This window comes from Phyllopteryx taeniolatus, chromosome 16 (assembly GCF_024500385.1).
Source record: "Phyllopteryx taeniolatus isolate TA_2022b chromosome 16, UOR_Ptae_1.2, whole genome shotgun sequence".
Taxonomy (NCBI): domain Eukaryota; kingdom Metazoa; phylum Chordata; class Actinopteri; order Syngnathiformes; family Syngnathidae; genus Phyllopteryx; species Phyllopteryx taeniolatus.
The window spans coordinates 15097439-15123162 of record NC_084517.1 but is presented as its reverse complement, the minus strand read 5'-3'; the positions used below and the strand labels follow the sequence as shown (position 1 = coordinate 15123162).

At 43.3% G+C, this 25724-nt stretch overlaps 1 protein-coding gene and 1 long non-coding RNA gene across 4 annotated transcripts in view; one reads left to right on the top strand and one right to left on the bottom strand.

The window, feature by feature from the left end:
* Nucleotides 1–2024: 2024 nt before the first annotated feature.
* LOC133466018 (uncharacterized) overlaps nucleotides 2025–25724 on the bottom strand; it is a 196785-nt gene continuing 173085 nt past the window's right edge. For 2 of the 3 annotated variants that reach the window (XR_009784808.1, XR_009784809.1), the window contains 5 exons: nucleotides 14185–14353; nucleotides 13600–13643; nucleotides 12058–12113; nucleotides 4840–4976; nucleotides 2103–2150 (listed from right to left, as the gene is read on the bottom strand). This is a non-coding gene — a long non-coding RNA (uncharacterized LOC133466018). Of the gene's footprint in view, nucleotides 2151–4839; nucleotides 4977–12057; nucleotides 12114–13599; nucleotides 13644–14184; nucleotides 14354–25724 lie in introns of all 3 variants that reach the window. The other variant, XR_009784810.1, reaches the window with a different exon arrangement.
* The window catches only part of ngfra (nerve growth factor receptor a (TNFR superfamily, member 16)), a 34537-nt gene continuing 10956 nt past the window's right edge, over nucleotides 2144–25724 (top strand). Inside the window, exons 1-5 of the mRNA XM_061749279.1 lie at nucleotides 2144–2283; nucleotides 6050–6209; nucleotides 13935–14297; nucleotides 21397–21640; nucleotides 23515–23732. Of these exons, the coding sequence (XP_061605263.1) occupies nucleotides 2191–2283; nucleotides 6050–6209; nucleotides 13935–14297; nucleotides 21397–21640; nucleotides 23515–23732 (1078 nt within the window). The 5' untranslated portion in view covers nucleotides 2144–2190. The remainder of the gene's footprint in view (nucleotides 2284–6049; nucleotides 6210–13934; nucleotides 14298–21396; nucleotides 21641–23514; nucleotides 23733–25724) is intronic.

Below are 25724 nucleotides of genomic sequence, written 5' to 3'. Positions count from 1 at the left end.
TCTATTGTCACTATTGTATTAATGAAATTACTCTATTCATTTATTTTGAATTAAATGTTTTATGATGTAATTGTATTCAAGATGAACTAAACTGAAATAAATAACTGTCAATCGAAACTGTGCTTGCAGCTGTACCTAATGAAGTGACCAGTGGATGTTATAGCGGTGTCAGGAAGTTGTTGGAGGTCACTCAAAGGTGCCCACGGGTGCGTGGGTCTCTGAGGATGTTGGATGTTGGCCTTCAGGGATCAATACGGGGATCTCCGCTGTGTAACTAAATCACTCTCTTTGCAGTCGACGGTGCCAGTGGGGGGAGGGCACGTGGTGGGGGTCGTTGGTCGCAGGGTCAGCAGAAAATACAGTACAGTCAGGGAGTTAGTTGCGTCAATGCTGAGAAGACTGCTAACTGTTAGCATTTGATAAATTCACAATTCAAATAGGACTGGCATGTACGGTTGGGTGATATGGCCTTAAAGGTGTAGTTTGCAGTTTTTCCCCTAAAACAACAACCATTTTTTTTGTCATATATGTTAAAACTATCTGATTAACTTGCCTCTAATTTGAATGATTATTTAACAACTGGGCACGGCGAGACAAGAATAGCCAATCAGGCAGTGTAGTGACAGGAGGCGTGACCAAATAGTCTGTCAATCATTTGCACATGCCCACCACTTGCACAGAGGCTCACGGATACGTACTGCAGCCTCTCGCAGAGTAGACCTTCATAGTTTATTTAACTTTGGTTAGGAACAAAATTTAAAAAGAAGGAATTGGTCAGCTCTCGACTACAAAACAATGGTAAAGATACAGTTACAGTGGTGTGTGTCCTATAAATGGACAGCTGCATGGGTGAGCTTGGAAAACCACCACATAACATGTACGTCACATCACCGTTCTCACCGAGTCATAAGGTAAGTTGATCACCTCTTTTATATTTTTTATTGATTGTACGAATGGACTTTCAAACTTAACTGCACGTCGCAATAGCGCCACATACCTGTTGATGCAAATGAAGGTGCTCATATTCTTATATGTATCGTGGGGGAATTTAATACTATATCCCCACAATTGAGTACTACATTCTCAGTCTTTGCACATGATATCAGCAATTATCTTCAATCAGAAACAAATCTCGGAATTCACTTTCCGGCATCTGTAAGTGATTTTTGTTCTCCTTCTCAGTATGAGCACTATGGAAGTTAATAAATTAGGGAAACTATTTAGTGTGCAGTTTTGTTCCCCTTGTGCTAAGTTATCAAAACCGGTATTGTATATAATTGATAATGAATTTTTGATTTTGTTTTTGTACAAAAATACACACGTGTACATTTCAGTCTCTGTTTATTTTACTAAAGTACAGGTGTTGAATCATACTTTGCCTCTTACTAGAGTATTTTACATCTGTACTTCTGCTTACATACAGAGTGTCAGTGCTTTTGCAATCTCTGCACATAGTTAAAAATAGACTCGAAAAGAAATGTGAATGAGCTCATCATTGTCTCCCTCTTGTGGTCGGTGACGGTACTGAAACGTTCATAAATCAATGACGAACTCAACTATGCAGAATATGCAGAACACATGGAGCCCCACCGGCTGCATGCAATACAACAAATATACACCATTTTCCCCCAGCCCATTTGAACGTATAGTAGATATCTACTTCATATACAGTATGTGTTTGTTTTCCATTTTTGCACCTTCTTAACTTGATGACATCATTCCAATCTGTAGGTAAATCAGAATTTGCCGTAGTCTAACTAGCAAAGTCATAATTGCAGTAAATATTTGGATGGAAAAACACTTCTATTCCATGTGAAAAACAGTACGTACGGCGGTAACTGAGCGTGCCCTCTTAATTGTGCCGCGTGACAAATGAGGTCTTCTCGGCTCCGTTGTGGTAAACCGAGGACGGGAGGCGCGTGCGCGTCGTGACTGCAGCGTCTCTTTATTACCTCCCTGTCGTGCACCTGCAAGGGAGGGAGAGAGGCAAAAAGAGAGGGAGGGAGCAAGAGCAAGAGCGAGGGGGACTCATTTCTCCTGCTCTTCCTCTCCATTGCACTTGCACCCGAGCCTCATTCCGGACAGGACACCCTGCTCCTCCTCCTCCTCCTCCTCCTCCTCCTCCTCCTCTTGATGCTGCAGTGGACTTACTGAAAGAGAGAGAAAAGAAGAAATTACTTTGGGATAAAGATGAGAACCTCTTCTTCCTCCTCCTCATTTTTTCAGACAACACACGCAAACAGGATGACTTCCTTTCCCGCACTTGTGATCATGTACACCCTGGTAAGTACCTCGTTACTTTTTCATTTGGAGTTTGAGTGACTTCTTACTTGCATGCGTTAAAAAGTTACTGAGCTTGCACGTACAACGTGTAAGATTTTAGATGATTAAGGAAGGTTTACCAAAGTGTGGTTTGGGGCCCCGAAACGGATTCCGTGGCAATTTTCTTTGGGGTCCAAAAAATGGTTTTGTCGTAGAAAACGTTGCTTATCATAATTTATGTGTGGGGTACATAGATTTTATGTGATATGCTTTGGAGAAAGATTTAGATGATTGAGCAAAGGTTTCCGAAACTATAAATCAGGGGGTAAAAATGTGATTTTTTGTGGTCTCACGTTTGTTGTAGTAAATGTTTATAATACATTCATATGCAAGATGTTATGGCAATATGTGATATTTAAAAAAAAAAAATTAATTGTTGATTAAGCAAAGTTTCCAAAACTGTGTCGGAGGCCCAACATTTTTTTTTTTTTTTGTGACAGATTACAAATATTGATTATTATCTACAGTACATGTAGCTGCTATGGCAATTCTTGACCTATTTTAGTATGTAAGCATTGTTTCCTAAACTGTGAGTTGTGGACACAAAATGGGTCTCAGTGCAATTTTTTTTTTTCAAGGTTCAACAAGGGATTTCACTCATGCTTGTCGTGGATGTCGTAACGTTTATCATTAGTTCATGTCCAGTATATGGGGATGTTATGGCAATATGAAACATTTTGTAAGTTTGGCAAACTGGGGTGGTGGTCCCCAGAGGGTGTGTTCTATCTACAGAGCGATCATGCTCCTCAGCCTCCTTGGTAAGGTCTATTCAGGGGTGCTGGAGAGGAGGGTCCATCAGGAAGTCGAATCTCAGATTCAGGAGGAGCAGTGTGGTTTTCGTCCTGGCTGTGAAACAGTGGACCAGCTTTACACTCTCAGCAGGGTCCTCCAGGGTGCATGGGAGTTCGCCCAACCAGTCTACGTGTTTTGTGGACTTGGAGAAGGCGTGCTTCAGGAGTATGGGGTACCGAACCCCCTTATATGGGCTGTTCGGTGCCTGTACGACCGGTGTCAGAGTTTGGTCCGCATTGCCGGCAGTCAGTCGGATTCGTTTCCGGTGAGGGTTGGACTCCAGAAAGGCTGCCGTTTGTCACCGATTCTGTTCATAAGTTTTATGGACAGAATTTCAAGGCGCAGCCGAGGCATAGAGGGGGTCCAGTTTGGTGACCTCAGTATTGCATCTCTGCTTTTTGCAGATGATGTGGTTCTGTTGGCTTCATCAAGCCGTGATCTCCAGCTCTCACCGGAGCGGTTCACAGCCATGTGTGACGCAGTTGGGATAAAAATCAGAACCTCCAAATCTGAGAGAATGGTCCTCAGTCGGGAAAGGGTGGCGTGTCCTGTCCAGGTCGGGGATGAGATCCTGCCCCAAGTGGAGGAGTTCAAGTAACTCGGGGTCTTGTTCAAGAGTGGAGGGAAAAATGGAACGGGAGATTGACAGGCAGATCGGTGTTGCATCTGCAGTGATGCAGACTTTGTATCGATCCGCTGTGGTAAAGAAGGAGCTATGCCGAAAGGCGAAGCTCTCGATTTACCGGTCGATCTACGTTCCTACCCTCACCTATGGTCACGAGCTGTGGGTCGTGACCGAAAGAACAAGATCCCGGATACAAGCGGTCGAAATGAGTTTCCTCCGCAGGGTGTCCGGGCTCTCCCTTAGCAAGGGGGTGAGAAGCTCAGTCATCCGGGAGGGGCTCAGAGTAGAGCCGCTGCTCCTCTGCATTGAGAGGAGCCAGATGAGGTGGCTCGGGCATCTGATTAGGACGCCTCCCTGGTGAGGTGTTCTGGGCATTTGCCAGGACAACCCAGGACATGCTGGAGAGACTACATCTCCCGGTTGGCCTGGGAACGCCACGGGGTACCCCCAGAGGAGCTGGATGAAGTGGCTGGGGAGAGGGAAGTCTGGGCGTCCCTGCTAAAGTTACTGCCCCCACGACCCGACCTCGGATAAGCAGAAGAAAATGGATGGATGGATGGCAAACACTGTCCTAAACCTCCTGTTGTGTTTCAGTCAAATTGAACCACTTGTTAGTGGAATAATCAAACGAAACTGTATATGAATTGATTAATAAAAATGTGTACTAATTAAATTGTCAGTGAATTAATTAATATTGCTCAATTAAATAGTCCATGAATTCACTTACAAAAATGTGGATTATTTCAATGTTCAATGTAATTGACAACTATTAAATTCAACCCATTTAACAATCCTTTATTTTATAGTTAACTTTTCCATTTTATAATAGTTTTACTAGTTTGATGGCATTTGAATTTATTTATTCATTTTAAAAGATTTAGTTAGTCTTTGAATGAAGATGAAAAGTTGCTTTTTTATTTTCATTAAAGGTAATCATCTATGTTTTCCTTAAAGTCATGAGTCATGTCACCTTCAGAGACTGTCTGAGAACGGAGCTTTCCTCACACACCTGATCCATCCGTCCATCCGGTGGCGCTCGTTGCCTTAACCCTTTTCAAACCGCGGCTCTTTAGTCGCAAGCCAAGCCGTTTCCTACTAACCTCAAGTTTGGCAGTCCTCTGCAAATAAAAACTTGACGGCGTGATCGTTGGAAGACTTTTTGAATGACAGTGAAGCAGGCGCTCGGCAGCTGGCGGAATTGGCGTGGCCGCGTTGCCAACCAGCTGTGCTGTGACAGCTGTATGAAAGGGCAGCCACAGATTAAATTTAGGAATAAACCTCAGCCTCCCCCCTTCCCGCACCTAAAGTGAGCGTGAAATCAGCGTGAATGCAAAACAAGCGCACCCTAAGCGCGAGCCGATCAGGGGAAAATGTCACATAGAAACGCATAGGGAACGCTTGTGCGGCCTCAAGCTGCAAGATTGCTTTTAATCGAGAAAAGTGAGAGTAAAAAAAAATTCTCACAACGCACACAAGTGCGTCCTGGTAAAAGGGTTCGACACTCGCGCTCTCCATTGCAGCCACACGGGTGATGTGGGTGTTTCAACACACACGTCTTCACACTGGCAGGGATGTAGGAGTTTTAACAACCATACTTTTCCTGGTGAAAGACATACCACCCATACTGTTCCTCGAGAAAAAGTTCAACACCCACACTTTCCCTGGGCAAAGACTTTCAACACTCAATTTTTGTTGCACGCACCGGAGATGTTCCCGATGAAAGGTTTCAACACCTATACTTTTTGTCACACTCGTGGCGATGTGGGTGTTTCAAAACCCACACTTGTCCAGGTAACGGACTTGTCGGGGATGTGTGTGTTCTAACACCCACACTGTTCCAGGTGAAAGGTTTAAACACCCACACATTTTGACAAACCCGCAGGGGATGTTGGTGTTTCAACAACTACATGTTTCCTGGTAAAAGGATTCAATGCTGATACTTTATCACACTCACTGGGGGATGTGGGTGTTGCAACACCCACACTTTTCATCACACTTGCAGATTTTGTGGGAGTTTCAACACCCGTAGTTTTCATCACACCTGCAGGAATGTGGGCATTTTGACACCTGCACTTTTTCTGGTGAAAGGGTTCAACACCCACACTTTTCATAACACTTGCAGGTTGTGTGGGAGTTTCATCAGTCATTTGATGTGTGTCGCAGGAAAAAGCGAAACACGTACACGCATTTAGTCATATGTTGAACTGTGCTCTCGTGAGTCGTCTATGAAGATGGCGTACGGAATTTATGATGGTGATGCCAACTCCTTTCATTTGTCACCGATGTTTTTCGTGTGTGTCTCGCCTCAAGGTGGCGTCGGCGGCGTCCAAGAGCGAGCCTGTGGTGCAGCTGCCCTGCGAATCTGGCCAGTACACCAAAGACGGCGAATGCTGCCACGAGTGTCCACCCGGCGAGGGCGTGGTCAGGCCGTGCGGCGCCAAGCAGACCATCTGCGCGCAGTGTCTCGACAGTAAGTTTGTGTGTGTATGTATATATATATATATATATATATATATATATATGCCCTGCGATTGGCTGGCAACCAGTTCAGGGTGTACCCCGCCTCCTGCCCGATGACAGCTGGGATAGGCTCCAGCACCCCCGCGACCCTAGTGAGGAGAAGCGGCTCAGAAAATGGATGGATGGATGGATGGATATATATATATATAAGTGTATAAATTAGACATTTTTGCCTCCTTTTACACGCGCACGCGCGCACACACGCACGCACACACACACACACACACACACACACATCACTTCCATTTGACACCCACAGCATCTGCATTGGTCCATTATGTAGACACACTCCACTTACAAGAAGCTTGTTGACCAGTCTTTTTGTCACATTGGTGTCCTTTAAAGTTATTTTGAATGATTTGTCAAGAATTTGGTTAATTGGACCTACTTTCAACTTTAAAATGTGTCAGTTTGACCTGCGGTATAAGAAGGATTATACATGTACTGTATTGATGCAATGTGTGGACAAAAGCAGTCATAAATCCTCCATTAGCTATACAGCCCATGGTTAAAGTAACCGTTTTAATAACTTTAAAAGCAATAAAACACTGTAAATTCTTAACTTTAGAGACCACAACATGTTGAAAATGAAGGCGATTTGCATTGCGAAAGTGCCTAGTAAAATACAGGTTTCTTTTTAACATTCTTAGCTGTCTTAAAAGTGTAAAAAGACGTGAAATCCCTGACAATAGTAAAAAGGTAAAAACTGTGACAAATCTGCTCAAATTTGCTAACAAGTGCCCACGCCTTTGATGACGATAGAGACTTACTGTTTGAAACTGTTGCAAAATAAACAAACAAAAATCAAACACAAAAAGCCAAACAAAAAACACCCATATACCCATCATACCTGCGGGGGAAGTGAGTGTTTAACATCAACACTTTCCCCAGTGAAATGTTTCAAAACCAAAACTTTTGGGGCGCACCTGCAGGGGATGTGGGTGTTCCAACACCCACCCACACTTTTTGTCACACCTGCTTATGGTGACGCTGAAGTCTTACTGCTTTAAAGTCTTACAAAACAAACAAAAGCAAAAGGCAATACACAGAGTTTCTTTTATTGCAACAAAGGCAGAAAAACAACACAACATGCAACAACATGTGCAGAATTAATATGTAATAATGAAAATATTTTTTTTTTAACATTTTGTTGTGTCAGTAGCTGGGCCGTAAGCCAACGCCATGACATGGAGAGGCCAAGGCTTCCTATTTTCTGTCACAGCAATATGCATGCTAACGCTATTAGCATCACAACAATGTTGAATTATGTTATGAAATCAGTTTTTTCCCTCCGCCTTAGGCTGACTTCTTGAGAAGAGTTTAGTCACAATACATACACACACACAGACACACACACACACACACACACTGGGAAAGCAAGTGGATTAAACATATCGAGAATAATGCAAAGCAGTGAATTTCCCAGTCTAAAAATAAGCAGGGTGCCCATAAAGTCTCTTTATAATTTAACACATATATTATCAAAGCTAATGTGGTGGTGCACCATCTTGCAGGGAAATGATGCAATGTGGTTGAAAACTTGAATAAGCAGAAGCAAGAAGCAATCGGATTAACACTTTTCTTCATCTGCTTTTTTAATATTTTCTTTCTGAATAGTAAACAGACTTTGTGAATACCCTATAGCTCAAGGATGAGCAAAAATATCACCACCAGATCATTTACATGATCAAGAGTCCTGTAACGTTACTTGCACTAATTTGGTCATCATGATTCACAAGCGAGAGGATTAACCTGTTACCTCCCCTGTAGGCAATCACAACAGGTTTGTGTTAGCTCACAGGCTAGCTTAGGCTAGCCGCTAACATTAGCATTAGTTAGTTTAGCATTCGTGGTCGCAACATTTTGCCTGCTCTGGTTTTTATTCACGAGGGCCGACAAACAAACACCGACTGAGCTGTTTCGTGTCAGGTCACACAGCAGTAAACCTGAATACCTGTTAATTTGAGCTGTTAGCCGTTTGCCTCTAAATGCTATCTTGCTTAGTACTTTAAATATGTTGCCTGCAGTGTTGTACCTGAATGAGTTCAATGAACGAAAGTTCATGAACTAGCTCATATTTTGTTCAAACTTTAACTGAACTTAGTTCATTTCTGCCTGATAAACATAATTGAGAACGCGCTCATTCTGGCGTCAAAGAACGGTTTTCGAACAAAAGTTCATTTTCATTCAAGAGTGCCAGGTTTGGCTCGGGACTTCCAGGACATATGAGCCTTCATATGTCGGGTATGAATGCCGGACTTGGCAACCGCCATTCATGTTTACATTCGGCAGGCACATCGCAGCGCTCTGTGTGCACGAGGTGCATTCGGGGACACTGCGTAAATGGGGGCAAATGTGTTCTTTGTTTGTTTTGTAATGCAGTACATCATTGTCAAAATTGATAACTAGGAAAATTATGATTTGTATCAGAATGCTTTAGTTACACTGAACAAAAGTATAAACGCAACACTTTTGTTTTTGCTCCCATTTTTCGTGAGATCTAAAACTTTTTCTACATATACAAAAGGCCATTTCCCTCAAATATAGTTCGCAAATCTGTCTAAATCTGTGTTTGTGAGCATTTCTCCTTTGTCGAGATAATCCATCCCACCTCACAGGTGTGGCGTATCAAGATGCTGATTAGACAGCATGATTATTGCACAGGCGTGCCATTGGCTGGCCACAATAAAAGGCCACTCTGAAATGTGCAGTTTTATCACACAGCACAATGCCATAGATGTCTAAGGGAGCATGCAATTGGCATGCTGACTGCAGGAATGTCCACCAGAGCTGTTGCCCGTGAATTGAATGTTAATTTCTCTACCATAAGCCGTCTCCCAGGGCGTTTCTGACAATTTGGCAATACATCCAACCGGCCTCACAACCACAGACCACGTGTAACCACACCAGCCCAGTCGGTAGCCAACATAATTCGCAATTGATCTGCGCTGTAAATTCTGTGATTCTTTACTCCTCACAGGAATCATAAAATAGATGGACGTATCTCTCTCGACTGTAAAACATTCATGAACTGGAACAGTCGGCTCTTTGTTTTAAAATCACGTGTATCATATTCCTCCAAGTGGTGGCTGTAAATTGTAGTCGATGATGATGTGTTTGTTCTCTCGCCTTTTCCCAATTGGGAAGAAGCCCATACACTCCCTCACACTCCTGTCGACTCCATCTTTATTTCTCTATTCAGTGAACCCTCTTCACCCTCCTCCTCATCCTCATTGTTGTGATGACTCATACGACTGTAGCTGTGGATAAATCGGTATTAGGAAGCGACGCATCAGAGGGCCCAATCTGCTCATTCATCATGCATACTGTTACACAAATGCAGCTTTACGCAATCCACCTGCCGCCAATTAAACGCCATCCTATAATGAACAAATACAGTACATTCCCGCTAATTCGCGATTCACCCATCGCAAACTCACAGACTCAGAATTCTTTCTCTAAAACCTAAGAAACAATTATTTGTTGAAAAATGCACCTATTCGCGCTTATCCGCTTGTTTTAGCGCTCTTTCTGTACTGCCCTAAATGGCACCCAAACACCATGCTCCTCCTAAGGCTGTTAGTGGAGTAGTCGCTAGGATTGGCCACCTGCTGATAGCAGAACAGCGTGACGCCAAACAGCAGCATGATGGAAGTTTCCCGTAGAGGTCAGCTTTTGACGTAAGCTCCCATGTTAGCTTGCAATGTTACTGTAGATTCCAAAGTTAGCTTCCAACATAACTTCTGACATTAGCTTCCAATGTTAGCTCTAATGTTGGCTTCTGAAGTTAGCTTTCAAATTTACCTGTATCATTGGAGCTAAGGAAGACCAAAGTTAGCGACCAACGGCAGCTCCAACTTTAGGTTCAGCATCAGCGTTTAACGCTACTTCTAATGTTAGCTTCCAACTTTACCTCTAATTCTAGAGCTAAGGTAGACCAACATTAGGTTCCAAGTTTAGCTTCAATGTTACCTCTAACATTATCTTCCAACGTTTGCGTCCAATTTTCACTTCCGAAGTTCGCTTCAAATGTTAGCTTTAAATGTTAGCTTCCAGAGTTAGCTTACAATGTTACCTCTAATGTTAGCTTTAACATTAGCTTCAACCATTAGCCTCCAAGATTGCCTCCAACATTAGATTCCGAAGCTAGCTTCCAATATTACCGCTCACGTTTGCTTACGATGTTAGCTCCAATGTTAGCTTCCAACGCTGGCTTCAACATCAGCTTCCAACGATAGTTTGCCACTATGGTTCTCCAGCGTCAACCCCAGGAGGAGCCTGACCTGTCTGTCAGACCTCCACTGGAATCTTCCGTTACGCTGCTGTTTGCCAGTTAACATTAGCTTCAACATTAGCTTCCAATGTTAATTTCAAGATTAGCTTCCAACATTAGTTGACCACCCTGCTTTCTCCAGTGTCAAACCAACATGGAGCCACGCCTGACATGCACTTCACTGTCAAGCCAGCTTGCTATCAGCCAATGGCTAACATTAGCTCCTCCTCCTCTAATGTGGCACTTTAGAAGTAGGGGGTGTTTAGGCGTCATCTTAGGGCGTTACAGAAAGAGCACAAAACTATGCGAATAGGTGTGTGTTTTTTTTTTTTTTTTTTTAGCCAATCGTTTCAGTTCTACAGAAAAATTCAGGAGTAGGTGAGGGTTCACTGCATTAGAAAGCGCAGCACCTGAGGGCCCAATCTGCTCATTCATCATGCATACTGTTACATGAATGCAGTTTTGCTATCTGCCCGCCGTTAATTAAACGCCTTAGCCGAGCTTATCAGGAACAATTATTCTCAGCCAAGCTGTACTTACATGCGCGTAACCCCCTGAGAGGTTACTTCCAATTTTCTGCGGCACATGGCGAGTGAAAGTCTTAATGTGGCTGAAGCCCGCGGGGAACGGCGCAGACCGGTGCAACTCACCTGCGCATGCGGCTGAAGTGCTCGACTAAATCATTGATGACCTGCAAAGTGCAAAATTTCCTGTTTCGCGGCCAATCTTTAGTTACCGCAGCGCCATTTAATTCCCACTTCCTCTTGGTGTAACCCTCCCCCACGTGACCGGCACCCCTCTCCCCTCGTTCTAAGTCGAGTGTCAGCATCAGCACTGTTGAAATATTAATCAGCTGCCTCCTGTATTCTCTTCCATCTCGAGCCACAGCCCCCGGACCCACGGGAAAAGCTGACTGGTCAGCGTAGCGATTAGAAGCCAATTGGACCTAGATCCAAGGGATCCGGATCCACATTCCAATACACTCTTCTTCCCACCACTTCCTACCGCACCTTGGCAGGTGGAAGCAATCCAGTGTTTAGTTCTGTAGTCCGGGCTTTCCCCAAACACACAGCTTTCAAAATCCAGATTTGACGAGTTGGCGTCACCCCTCTTTCCCATTCCTGCACTGGAAATTCTCTTCACACTTCCGGTGTTTTCTTTAGCTCTATTGTCCACACATTTTAAGCCACGCACCCCTTTCGACATCCTGACAGATTTGCTACACCCCCCTGTCTTCCAGGAGTGTGCGCACCACACTTTGGGAGTCTATTAGTCCATTCCTGCATGAGAAATTCCCTTTACACTCTTCAAAAACAGCTATAAAAACAGCATTTATATTGTCAAATCTATATAGCCCTCCTTTTGTTCCAAGGCGGTTTTTTAATTTGTTTTTACCATTTATGTTTGTTTCTGTCTACGTTGTCTATTTTAACCTATCTGTCTTAATTTTGCATGTGTATGTGTTTGTGAAGTGCTTTGTAACTGTGTGTTTTAAAAGGTGCTATATAAATAAAACTTGACTTACTTCTTCAGGAAGATATCCAGTGAGTTCTTTAGTACTTTGTCCCGGGTTTCTCCAAACTTCAAAATGGCAACAGATATGGCAAAAAAGACAAAACATCAAGTCAAGCCCTTTTGAGCAATGAGTTAAACTAAAACACCACTTTAAAGTTCCACTACATTGACTTTATCTTGTGCACCCCCTCTGAAGGCCCCACATTAGCAAGGTTCCTTTGTAAACCTACTAAAAAAACTCAACAAATATTGCACTCTTGTATCCTGACAAAAATGTACACAATTTAAGGGCTCTGAACACACCCCAATAGAACGGAGTCATTCACGCCCTCCCCAAAACATACGACACATGTAAAATGCACTTGAATTTAAATATGCACAGTGGACTTTAGCCAGTGAAGGTCCGTTGTTGTCCCACTGTATCATAAAATCAGAAAATTGAAGACATTTGATGGAAGAATTAATTAAATATTTATATATTACGGGCATTTTGTGTTTTTTTCCCCCATAACAGTCAATTTGAAGTTTTGCTCAGGCCCGAACTCGGAGGTGGTGCACTGACTACTGTCTCGTTAATAAAATTCCGGCATTTCAATTACATTCATAAAAAGTCACTAAATACTGGAAAAAAATGCACCCCCCCAGAAAGTGACCAAAAACATGCCCTCAATACCAATTTCACCAATCGTCATGAAAATCACGCTTAAATGTCACGGCAGGCCGGACTGATGAGCTGTAGCTTGCGCACCCCCGTTTAGGCTGGTGGGAATGTTTAAAACGACAAAGTTTGGATCACTTTGCACAGCGGAGGCTAAAAGCTGAGGTGACCAAATTGTGAGACTCATCAATGTTGCATTATTGATGAGACTAATGGCACTCCAACATGATTTAAAGGCGGTGGCGCAGAAGGAGGTCCGGGTGGCGCAACCCCTTCCGTCCAGATCCGAATACATAAGATTCCGGTGGTTGATTCATTTGTCAACATGAGAATGTGTGGTCCTTTGGAAACAACACTTCCGTAATTGAGCTTTGCTGATCACCCTGCTTCTGAGTATTCCCAGTCAAACATTCCTGACTAGAATTTTTTCATCTTTGAACTCCTACCTGAGTGCGTAAAATGATACTGGCCCTTTAAAACATCACCGCTGTTCGCGGTGCCAGCCTTGACGAGATTTGCAACGTGCTACAACATAGCTAGTGGAGGAGGGTGCAGTGGGGTATTCACAGCTCCTAAACTGCTGTTAATCAACATGACACCCCCACGTGCAGTCTGACACATTCACACATCATGTTGTTACTACTGTTACACTCCCGCGAGCCCAACCCGCCTGTGATTTACACCACAGCAGGAAGATGAGCAGCCTTTAAGGAGCATTTAACCACCCAAAACAGACAGGTGCCATTTATTTTCATATGATATACACACGCACCCCCCATACCTCCATCAAATCGTTGCTGGATGGGGGCTGGGACCTCTCCTCAGAGACATTAAAATTTGATGACTAAAAAAATAAATAAAATAAAAATAAATAAATAAATAAAAGATACACACCTCCTTTAACATCCAGACAGAGTTGGTGCACCCCAATACACACCCTAAAAAAATCAAAGAAAAAAATTACATTTTAGTTGATCGAATGGATCATAAAAATCTGATCATCAAAAAAAAACCAAACAAAAAAAAGATACACAGATACACACTTGTTTTGAAGTCCGGACAGGGTTGTTGTGTGTGTGTGTATATATATATATATATATATATATAAAAGATTCCGCAATAAAATATGTATCTGAATGTTTCTTGATAAAGTCTTCATGGTCAATTGCTGCCCGACAGAATTTCTCACCTGATCCTGATCCTACTGTGTCATACATTCTCATCTCCAGGCGAGACCTTCTCCGAGAATTACAGCCACACCGAGGAGTGTCGAGCGTGCACCCAGTGCACAGGCCTGATGCGCATGGAAACCCCGTGCACAGACTCCAACGATGCCATCTGCGTGTGCCGCTATAACTTCTACTTTGACGCATTATCGGGACACTGCGAGCCATGCACCGTGTGCCCGGCCGGTGAAGGCGTGTTCGCCCACTGCGAGCACGACCACGACACGGTGTGCGAGGAGTGCGTGGACTTTACCTTCTCAGACCGCGACAGCTCACTGGACCCCTGCCTGCCCTGTACCATCTGCGACGACGAGACCGAGATCCAGCTGGCCCACTGCACGCCTGTCAGCGACTCGGTCTGCCACAGTAAGTATCCCTGCGCTGCGCTCTTGCAGTTCTAGTCAGCTCTCGAGCAGCAAAACCTAAAGATTAGAACAGTCTTGCACACGTTTCCACATTACATTGAAACAAACATATCTAATCCAATAGTCATTCCTCAGTTTTCTGCGGTTTCAAGTTCTTATACTGGCAACAGGAGAAGCTAGCAGTGATTCTACACTAGAGAAATATGATCTTTTTGAGGTTTAGTCAGCACTCGGGTAGCAGCATTTGGGGCCAGCTGGAGGGTCTTCAGAGACCCTTACGAATGCGTTACAAAGCCAGTGTTAAATTCTAAGGCCTTGCAGAATGAAATACGGCCTCTAGTTCTAGTTACCGCTCGAGCAGCAGAACCGAGAGTCAAACCCAAAACCTTCGACTGTGAGGGAGTCTTGCACCCATGTTTGCACATTACATTGAAACAAGGTTTTCTGCAGTCTAATGTCTGGATTTGACCAACAAAGGTTGTTGGTTGATGCAATCAGGAAAGGCTAACAGTGATACTTGCACTGGAGAAAAAAGATTATGAAATATAATCTGGGGGCAGGAGTCTGCAACTGATTTGGGGCGTGAGGCGGGCGAGTGCCTAGGGAACACCAAGGACTGGTCGCCAGTCAGTCACAGGGCACATGGAGACAAACAACCATTCACACTCACACCATACTAGACTTCAATGATCCTAATCCTAAAATTGGATCCCAGAACCTTTAACTGTGAGGCAAATGTTGTAGTCACAAGCACCACTGTACTGCCCTGAGAAGGATTTTAAATTCAAACTTGTACAGGGGGCTGGAGAAATGCCATCTTCTCTTTCTAGTCAGCACTCGAGCAGCAGCATTTTGGACCAGCTGGAGGGTTTTTGGAGGCCATTTTCTTACACTATACTTTGATCAAACACGCTAAACCACTTACACCACCATGCTGCCCAGTTGCCTTTCAATTAAGCCATTGTGGATGACCTACTAAAAAGACATTGACCTAATTTACGAACGGCCATTTCGGACACAAAGCACTCCCTAATGAGTTACGGGGGGATAAAAAAAACAAACATATCAAAGCTCCCAAGGCTTCCCAGAGACGATCGTTTTAATTGAGAATTATTTGCTATTTCATCATCGCAGCATCTCTGAACTTCAGCATGTCCACTTTGACGCACTCTGATCATGTTTGATTTGATGCCCCGTGGGCCTGACTTAATTTACGACTTCCACTGTGCTCTTGTTCTTAGTGGGAGAGCAACACATTCGTGTGTTCTCTCATCTTTGACCTCATTCACGCTAAAGCGTTTCACTTCCTGCCATTTGAAGATTTGACTTGACAGAAGCTGACCTCAACACAGATTAAAAATTCATTTTCTGTTAGCAGTTTTTCCATTTTCTATCGCACAGTAGTCTTCCACATTACACTGAAAAATAGCCTAAACCCAGCTATGAACATGTCAGAAATCTAATGTTAAAGTTTCTTTAAAATTAGACGAGGCTTAAGGGCGTGCAGTACGAAATATGATTTTCTAGTTCTAGTCAGCACACGACCAGCAGCATTAGAGACAATCACAAATGTGTTTGAAATCCAATGTCAAATTTTCTAACAAAATTCACAAGGCTTAAATGCGTGCAGTATGAAATACGATCTAGTTCTAGTCGGCACTCGAGCAGCAGTATTTTGGACCAGCTGGAGGGTTTTTAGAGGCAATCACGAATGTGTCCAAAAATCTGTTGTTAAATTTTCTTAAAAACCTCAAGACTTATCAGGTCTGGTTTAGTTTCCAACTCTCTGGGTAACTCGTGTCCCAAAACATGTTTAACTCAATTTACCCTTTAAGGATAAAACATATGAATTCAAGCTGTCAATCAATCACAGTGCGTGGCGAAGGAGGAAGCGGAAGTGATATAAACATGAGAGCGTACCACAGCGATGTGCCGCTATTCAATAATGATGATGATGATGATGATGGGTCGATCAGAGTCATGGGATTCGTGTGACCGGGGTTCATGTTTCGCCAAGTGACCTCCATCAACACACTCTCACACACTTGCTTCCACTACACATACTTATTTATGAGCATCCCAAAAAAATTTCTCCTGCCAAGCGTGTTTTAACTCCACGATGTTCTATTAAACTCATGACATGTGTGAACACGCCTGCTGGAACTGCATTATCATCATCATCATCATCATATGCAGTACGGACAAAAGTATTCCGACAGATCCCACCAACAGTGGTACTGGATAAAAATGCAAATGAATGGCAACATTTCTTCACAATTGTCACTCATTCACTGTCAAAAATCAGCAGTTACACAGTTAAGCATTGATATTTGCCAACAAGACTTTTGGCTAGGAATGACTATTTTTTTGAAGTGACATGTTGTGGATGTTTGGCAAGTTGCAAAGACCTTTAAGGATTTTGTTTCATTTGTAAGGCTAATTCATCTTCAAACTTTGATGCCAACATTACAGTGGGACTCCATGCATCCATCCATCCATTTTCTGAGCCGCTTATCCTCACAAGGGTCGCGGGATACAGCGAGACTCATTTGTGTGAATTCTCAATAGGCGATCATCAAAGTCTTGAATTTTTACCCAAAATGACTGCTTCAAATACAAATGGCCGACTTCCTGTTCAATTTCTGGCAAGGGTCTTGGAGTTTTTTTCTTCTTGTGTTCTGTCATGACATGTCCACTCAATATCATGTTGATCAGTGAAACTGGTCTCTGGGGCTGATTTATTTCAAACTTTGAAAGGATGGGGGCGCTACTGAGTGAGTTCTGACAGGGTCATGTTTGGGACTCCCTAAAATTCATAAATCTTTACCAGGACACATGCTTGCAAAAATTGAGGAGTTTCCATGCATGCAAAAGCCTCCAAAAGGCTAATCATTTTTCATAAGAATTATGTTAAACAGTCATTCCAAGAGGGCCTTTGTGCTCAGACCCTAACAAAATTATTCGTATTATGTCAAATTAAAACCCATGACGAAGGCTCATTACTATGGCAGTACGCCCTCGTGTGATGACACAATGACCAGAAAACATGGAAATAGTGTCATTTATAAGAATAATTAAGACTTTGGCATCGAGTAGTCTCACATCCAGCAGGTGCTGTGTGTTCCCCCAACTTTACCCTTCATATCACTTTCCCCTCTCTTGGCCGGTGCCCATTGACCGTCCTCAGCTAATTAGGAACCTGGACAGCAGCTGCTCTGTTCATCAACACTCCCCTCCTCTGTCCACTACCCTTCCTCTGGAAAGGAACCTGGGATGCTTCGGACGAGGCGTCGCCGCCACAGAGGGGCGAGTGTTCTCGGGGGGGTGGGGAGGGCCGGATAAAGATGTCATTGTGCGGCCTGATGCGGAGCTCCACACAAGACCTACCCTGCTGATAAATTGGTCTCGCTGGGCAGTTTCACAAGCAGGCAAAAGCCCAATGAATAGATGAACTCGCATTGTAGCCCCATCGAGGTACGCAGTCATGTTTTACCCATCAGCTGCGCTTAAGTAAAGTTGTACAATAACAAAATCCACCAGCATTTACTCAGGCTCTAGGTGGGATATGGGTCCTTTGGTCCCCATAAAACCGGTGTCAGAGTTGGTCTTCATTGCCAAAAGTAAGGCAGTTTAAGTTTGTTTCTGATTGGTGATGGTTGGACTCCGCCAAGGCTTCTCTTTGTCACAGACTTTGTTCGTAACCTGTATTTCTGTTGAGGGGTTCCGGTTTGGTGGCCACAGTTATACGTCTGTTTTTTGCATATGATGTGGTTCTATTGGCTTCATCAACAACTCTCATTAGGATGAGAATCAGCACCTCCAAGGCTGAGTCCATGGTCCTCAGTCTGAAAAGGGTGTGGAGCACCTTCTTCGAGTCGGGGATGAATAAACTGCACCAAGTGGAGGAGTTCTTGGGGTCTCGGTCATGAGTGATGTAGACTCTGTATCCACAACTGAACTAATCAGTTCTGCAACTCATTTTCTGTGTATCGCTGTTCATTCCATTTTTAAATGGCAATAGAAAATCCCCAAAATGAAAAGGTTTCCGATGATTTGTTTGCCAATAAAACGAAAAATTACAGATTTTTCATAATTCGATTATAGTCTCAGATCAAAAATACGAAAACTGAAAACAACAGACCGCAGGATTGAGTTAGATTTTAATATTTAATTAGTCATTTTTACGTTTGCTAACGGAAACATTTCTGGCATTTCAACTCATGTCAATTTGATTTGACATGAGTGTATTCAATTATGAGCTTTGTCACGGAATAAATAAAACTATAAAAAATACAAGTCAAGGTACCACTGTAGCTCAGATTTGCATGGATGCAGAAAGACATGAACAGCGTTGACTGTTAACACACCTTCACTTTATTCCATTTGCCAGCTCGTGTTACTGCGCTAATAGCATTAGCCGGCCGCGCATTAGCGGAATGATCAACTGGCCGAGCGCAGGAAACCTGACGACGCGCGGCTGAAAGGTCACGAAACGGACGCCTCCTGCTGGTTTTTTTCGGCCAATCAATAGCTTTAAATAGACGCGTGCATGAGGCCTGGCTGTCTGCGAAGGATATTTTCTACCCGTTCTGTAAAGCGATCCGGCAGGTGGGGAAGAATGCCCTGTCATCAACAACCAGCATCTTTTCATTGGTTGATATACAGTACCGTGTTGCTGCTCGTAGGCGCCCCCGGCGGGCAGTCAGAGGCAGCAAATCTTTACAAATGGAAACAGAAGAGGACACAGATGATCTTTTTGGAACCACATCACAGGGCGCTTAAGGGGACACACGAGGAAATTGCACACAAACTTACAGCTCCTTGGAGGGAATTCATTCATATTCATAGAGGGAATAGGGAAATAATTACGTTTTTTTCAAGTTCAATATACAGTAACACTTTATAATAAATATAATCCTACTATCAGTCACATTTACATAAAAGTAGTCTTAGGGAGACTTCAATAACTGGCAAGTGGAGTTTCCCTGAGACCTGATAGCTATCCATTTGGAAAACATGACGACACTTTAAAGGTGCAATTAACCCACGTAGCGGACAGAACTTAGGTGTCGTCAGTGAGCCCCGCTCGTCTAGCAGGCTACTTTGAAGGAGAATGTGTTTTTGTATTCTCTATTAAAAAATACTGTACAATAAAGGTAATTAAATCAGAATACTGTATTTATGAGTGAACGCGTTTGGACGGCCAGCAGTTGGGCCATCAATAGAAAAGCGACCTTTTACGTAAAACAAACTAGTTTTTGTTAACGTCACCCTGCTAACTAATTAACTAACTCAACTAACAAGCTGTAGTTTAAGGTAAAACTAATTGTAATTAAGTAGCTAACTGATTCTGTTTTATGTAAAATTACCTCTTTTTTTAACCTAATCTTACTAGCTAACTTAATGTAAAACTAATTGCAGTGAGGTAGCTAATGAAATAACTAAAACTGTCTTCATGTTAAACTAACTAGTGTTTTGACTTCATCCTGCTAACTACTGTGACTAAGCTTGACCAATTTGCAAAGAAACTAAAAAATAGAACAACAAATTCACACCTCTTTGGAGGAGGGAATGATACTTTTTAACAGAGAAAATATGGATATACATACATTTGTATTAACTTCAGCAATGACCTTTCAGCACTGTCACTTTCTTCAAAATGACAAAATGATGAATTCACCCATTTTGGAAATCTCGCAGGTTGATTTATGGAAAACTCAAAACTGTAAGTTGCAAACCTCCTGGGATAAATAGAGGAAATTGGGATGTAAATTTGTTGCGTGTCTTCTGTAATCGATCCAAGCCACAAAAAAATGTAACATCGTTAAAGCGTGGTGGGAGCGTTGCCGTCTTTGGCTTTGAAGAAATCTGGGGAGATTTCACAGGGTTAATCCTTCCTGCTCCGGCTCGGAGCTAATGAGGAGCAGTCCCCCCCACCAACCCTGTTTCTCTCCAACCGCTTCGCACTGGAGGGTTCTGGCAGACCAGAGCCCCCAGGGGCAAGGAATCAGGAGCAGGTCTGACAGCTTCACCGCACTGGACTTTAAAGGTGGACGCCCAGAGTGCCCATTGTGCTGCAGGAACATGGAAACTACGACCAATTATTAGTTGAGAAAAACAAAACAAAACTGGAAGGCAGGAACCAGACATTCCCTTGGCCAAACTCATGTCCTCCTCAAGCCACCCACCCCTATCATGATCTATAAGGTCCTGATCCAGGCTACATTTTTAGGCGGGGGGTGGGGCGGAGACTGAGAGGGATCATTGAGAAACACTTTCTTTGTGCAACATCACAAGCAGAACTCAAAAACAGCTGCGACAAAAATGTGCTGGGAAAAAAAAAATCTCATCGGAAGAGCACTTTGATTGCTGCCATTATTTAGCACAGAGCCACTATTAAGGGCTCTATTTTCGTCACTGGCATAAATCTAGCGCAACGTGTGGCGTAACTCCGCGCGGCGTAACTCTGCGTGGAGGCGGGTTCGACCCAGTGTTGGGAATTTCGTGGACCAGCACACTCCAGCGCATCTGAAACTAGTCCTATGAACTAATAGTTTTTTAGTTTCAAAACTAACAACCTGTTGTCATCACGTAAAACGTAGTTTTAAAGTAATCCTAACATTTTTTTAAAACAGGAAATTAACTGTAACTACAATATTCAGCAAAATCATTTTAATGCAAAATTGTCTTTTTTTAAAATGTAACCCTGTTAGCGGACTAACTAAAAAGTTTTTTTTTTTTTTTTTTTTTTACGTAATTCTGAATTAAAAAAAAATAAAATAAAAAATAAAAATAAAAAAACTAGTGTTTTTTTTTTTGGGTGTGTGCTTTTAAAAATTTTTTTTCTTAAATAATAACATTCATGCTGACTAACAGTAGTACATTGCGTAGAACTGTCCTTTTTTAAACCTAAAACTAACACTGACGATGATCAATAGCCCTCACAGTTGCGCTTTGCGTAGATACATTCAGAAATATAATATATAGCAATTTAACAATCGAATCATGACTGTTAGAGAAGTTTTTCACACAGACCCACTTGCCCCTAGCGTAAAAAATCTCCACTGAAAATCTCCTTGCTGTGCTCTTCCCTGCCTCAGATCCCCTGCTGCCCACCTACTTCCCATCCATCTCCTCTGAGACAGAACCGACGTCACCCGCATTCACCAACTACTTCCTCCTTGATGGTTCCGAGGGCCCGTGGCCAGGCGGCGAGACCACCACACCCAGCGCCGGCGCGCCGCGCTTCCTGGGCCACGGTCTGAACGAGAACCTCATCCCCATCTACTGCTCCCTCCTGGCCGCCGTGGTGGTGGGCCTGGTGGCGTACATTGGCTTCAAGAGGTCAGTTGCATACCAAAACAAAAGCACAAGTTGAGACAGAAGTCACGAGCAACATTTTATACCACAAGCAAACTGCAGGCGGCACGGTGGACGACTGGTTAGAGCGTCAGCCTCACCTGTGTGGAGTTTGCATGTCCTCCCCGTGCCTGCGTGGGTTTTCTCCGGGCGCTCCGGTTTCCTCCCAAATCCCAAAAACATGCATGAATTGGAGACTCTAAATTGCCCGTAGGCGTGAATGTGAGTGCGAACGGTTGTTTGTTTGTATGTGCCCTGCCTCCTGCCCGATGCTAGCTGGGATAGGCTCCAGCACTCCCGCGACCCTAGTGAGGAGAAGGGGCTCAGAAAATGGATGGATGGATGGATGGAAGCAAACTGCATTAGAGAGGATAAGGTTTCAAACTAAGATTTGAAAACAATGCTAGGGTTTCAAACCTGGGTGAGGGTTTGAAACAAGGATTAGGGTTTCAAATTAGGGTTTAAGACAATGTTAGGGTTTCAAGTTCGGGATTCAAGCCTGGTTTAGGGTTTCCAACAGGGTTTAGGATATTTAATTAGGGGTTTAAACGAGGCTTATGGTTTTAAATTCGTTTTTTTAAGTCTGGTATAATGTTTCAAAAAAGGTTTGCAATTTCAAATTAGGGTTCCAAGCCAGGGTTGGGTTTCAAATTACGATTTCAAGCCATGGTGATAAGGACACAGAACAGCAAACAAGAAAAAGAAAAGTGCGACAAGAAGAAGAAAATGGTGGACTCATGTGTCCTTGGGCTGGAGGCTCTGACCTACTAACACTATAAACCTTTTCACAACAAAAACAAAATACATTATAGAGGTCACGCACGCACGCACACACACACATGCAGACACACACAAGCCCTTTACACACATTGATTATTTGAAAAGTGCCAACCAGGGGAAACTCAAGTGCCACTTTTATGAGGCTGAGGTGGGGCGAGGGGGTAAATACACACACAAACACACACACACGCACGCACACATATACATTGCATATATTCCTCAAGAGGGAAGAGGATCGTTTACATATTTACTAGCAGTGAAATCAAATGTTTGCGTGTTAATTTTACAGCAGAGCCCTCGTAAAGAGAAGCAGATGTGAACACACACACACACACACGCACACGCACACACACACACACACACACGTTTGTTATTTTTCAGTGTAAACAAGCAAAGCAAAAACTTCAGGAAAACACAGTATAACTCATGATCATCATTTGTAAACGACATGATTGTTGCTATAATAACATCATCAGCTACAGAATCTCCTGTTTTATATAAGAATGAAACCACATGGTGGGGGGGGGGGGGATTATCATGGTTGTCATGGTGACTGTAACTAGAGGAAACAGGTATCTAAACAGGTCGTTACCAGTTTGTACTTTTGTAGCCCTTTAGCAGTCATATACAGTGGAACCTTGGTTCACAAACGCCCCTGTTCACCAACAAATCGGTTACCGAACAACATTTTTGTACAAATATTGCTGCGGGGCGGGCGGGCGGTTTTTCCAGCTCAGGGTTAGGCGTCCAAAATAGGGTTTCAAGCAGTTGTAAGGGTTTCAAGCAAGGTTTTCAAGATAGTGTTAGGATTTTAAAACAGGTTTAAGGTTTCAAAAAACAGTTTGAGATTCAAAGTATGGATTTTAAACAGTTATGGTTTTAAATTAGGTTTAGGGATTCAAGCCAGGGTTAGACTTTCAAAATAGGGTCTCACAGCTGGTTGGGGTTTAAAGCTAGAGTTAGGATTTGAAATTACGAGTTAAAGCCATGTTTAGGGTTTTAAGATATGGATGATCAGATGCCAAGTGAATAAGGTGTATTGTAAGTAAGTATTGCTACTATGACTCTGCGGTCCGCAGGTGGAACAGCTGCAAACAGAACAAACAGGCGGCCAACAACCGTGCTGCGGCTGCGGCGGCGGCAGTGACAAACAACCAGACGGTGACGCCGGAGGGCGAGAAGCTGCACAGTGACAGCGGAATCTCTGTCGACAGTCAGAGTCTACAGGAACAGCAGCAACAGGCGCAGGCCGACGTACAGGCTCAGCCACCGCGGTCACGCACACAGGAGCAAATAGGTGAGTGGCTGGCTGGCTGTCCATCAATACATCATCCATCCATCCACCAATAAATCAATTAAGCATCCAACCTCTATCGGACCATGCCCCCAACCAACCATCCAACAGCTATGCGTCCACCCAACCAACAAACTGTATATTCATCCAACAGCCATACAACCAACTGTACAATATGTGTTCATCCAGGCATCCAAAATTCCTCCCTTTCTAACAAACATGTATCCATGCAACATCTATCCAACCAATTACCACCATCCAACTTCTCTTCATCCAACATCCAGCGCTCCAACCATCTATCATCCAACAAGTCATCATCCAACCTTGCATCCATTCATATCCCCCTTTACAGGCCTAAAGATGGATTTTTTTCCCCCACCTTTTCTTTCCCCCGTTCACTCTTCTGTATGAAGGGCACCGCTACATACTAGGGGCACAATTACCCTAGAGGTAATAATTATAATAAAGCGCTTTTCTGGACACTCAGAGTAACACGTATTTAGAAATGCCTTGAAGTTTGTCGGTGTGCTCAACTGTCATTGGTAAGTTTGATCTGTAAATTGATTGTTGTAGTTTGTAGTGGTAATAGTGACGGCTGTTACAACAAATGCTCAACAGTCTCTTTTGTGTGCATCGGGTCAAATGTAGGACAGAAACTTGAGCGCATTCAGTCTTGTTGAAATTTTAAATTCATTCAATATGTATGCGGAGGCTCGCCGTCAAGAGAGGTGCTTCTATTTAATGGAGAGGAGGCGTGCCAACCCCCTTTATGCCGCACACCACACAAGCCCCCTTTATACCGCACCCCCATCAAGCCTTCAGTGGTGACTCATACAGGGAAAAACCCTCTCTGCATGCATACAAGAATTAAAAGTGTTTGTGTCGTGACTGGCTATAGGGCTTTAAATTAGGCAGGGCAAGGCCTTCAAGCAAAGGGCAGGGTTTTAAATTAGGCTTTCAAATCAGGTTGGTTTTCAAGTAAGGGATTCAATTTATAAGCTCCATTTTGAAGCTAGGATTTCAAGACGAGTCGGGTTTAAGGCAAAGGTTAGGGCTTCAAATTTGGGTTTGGAGCCAATCTTAGGTTTCAAGACAGGGTTAGAGTTTAAAATTAAATTTATAGGCCACAGTTAAGGTTTCAAATTAGGGTTTCAAGCTGCGGTTAGGGTTTCAAATTAGGGTTTCAAGTCAGGCTGAGGGTTCCATGCCACAGTTAGAGCTATAAAATATGGTTTCAAGACACAGTTAAGGTTTCAAGCAAAAGTTAGGGGGTCAAATTAGGGTTTCAAGACAGAATTAGGTTTTCAAGCAAAGGTTAGAGTTTCAAGTCAGGGTTAGGGTTCCAAATCCATGTTAGGGTTTTAAATTAGGATTTCAAGACAGAGTTAGGGTTTCAAATTAGGGTTTAAGACAGCGTTAGAGTTTTAAATTAGGGTTTCAAGCCAGGGATATGGTTTCAAATCTGGGTTTTAAGACAGTTAGGGTTTTGAATTGGGATTTCAAGGCAGCGGTAGTGTTTCAAATGTGGGTTTTAATACAGGGTTAGGGTTTGAAGACAATGTTAGGGCTTCAAATTAGGGATTCAAGACAGGGTTACGGTTTTTAATTAGGGTTTCATCCCAGGGTTGGATTTTCAAGTTAGTGTTTACAGCCCATTTTACGTAAGGGATTGAAGTTATAGAATTAAGGTTAGAAATCAGGATTTGAAGACAGGGATTGGGTTCCAAATTAGGATTTTTAGCATTATGTTCCTTCTGAAGTTCTGTTCCTGTTATTTGGACTTGTGAGCATGTGTTATGCAGTCGTGAGCGAATCCTCCACCCCAGCGCGCCAGCTCACTTTTTTTAATGGCTTCCACTGGCGTTAATGGCAATTAGCACGTGCTAAACGGACGGTAGCGCTGTGCAAACGCCGCCGTCCTGCGTCCTGTCACAGCTCTCACCCGCTAATGAGGCAAGAGGCTCCAGAGGATTACAGTCGTATGTAGCAGCTCAA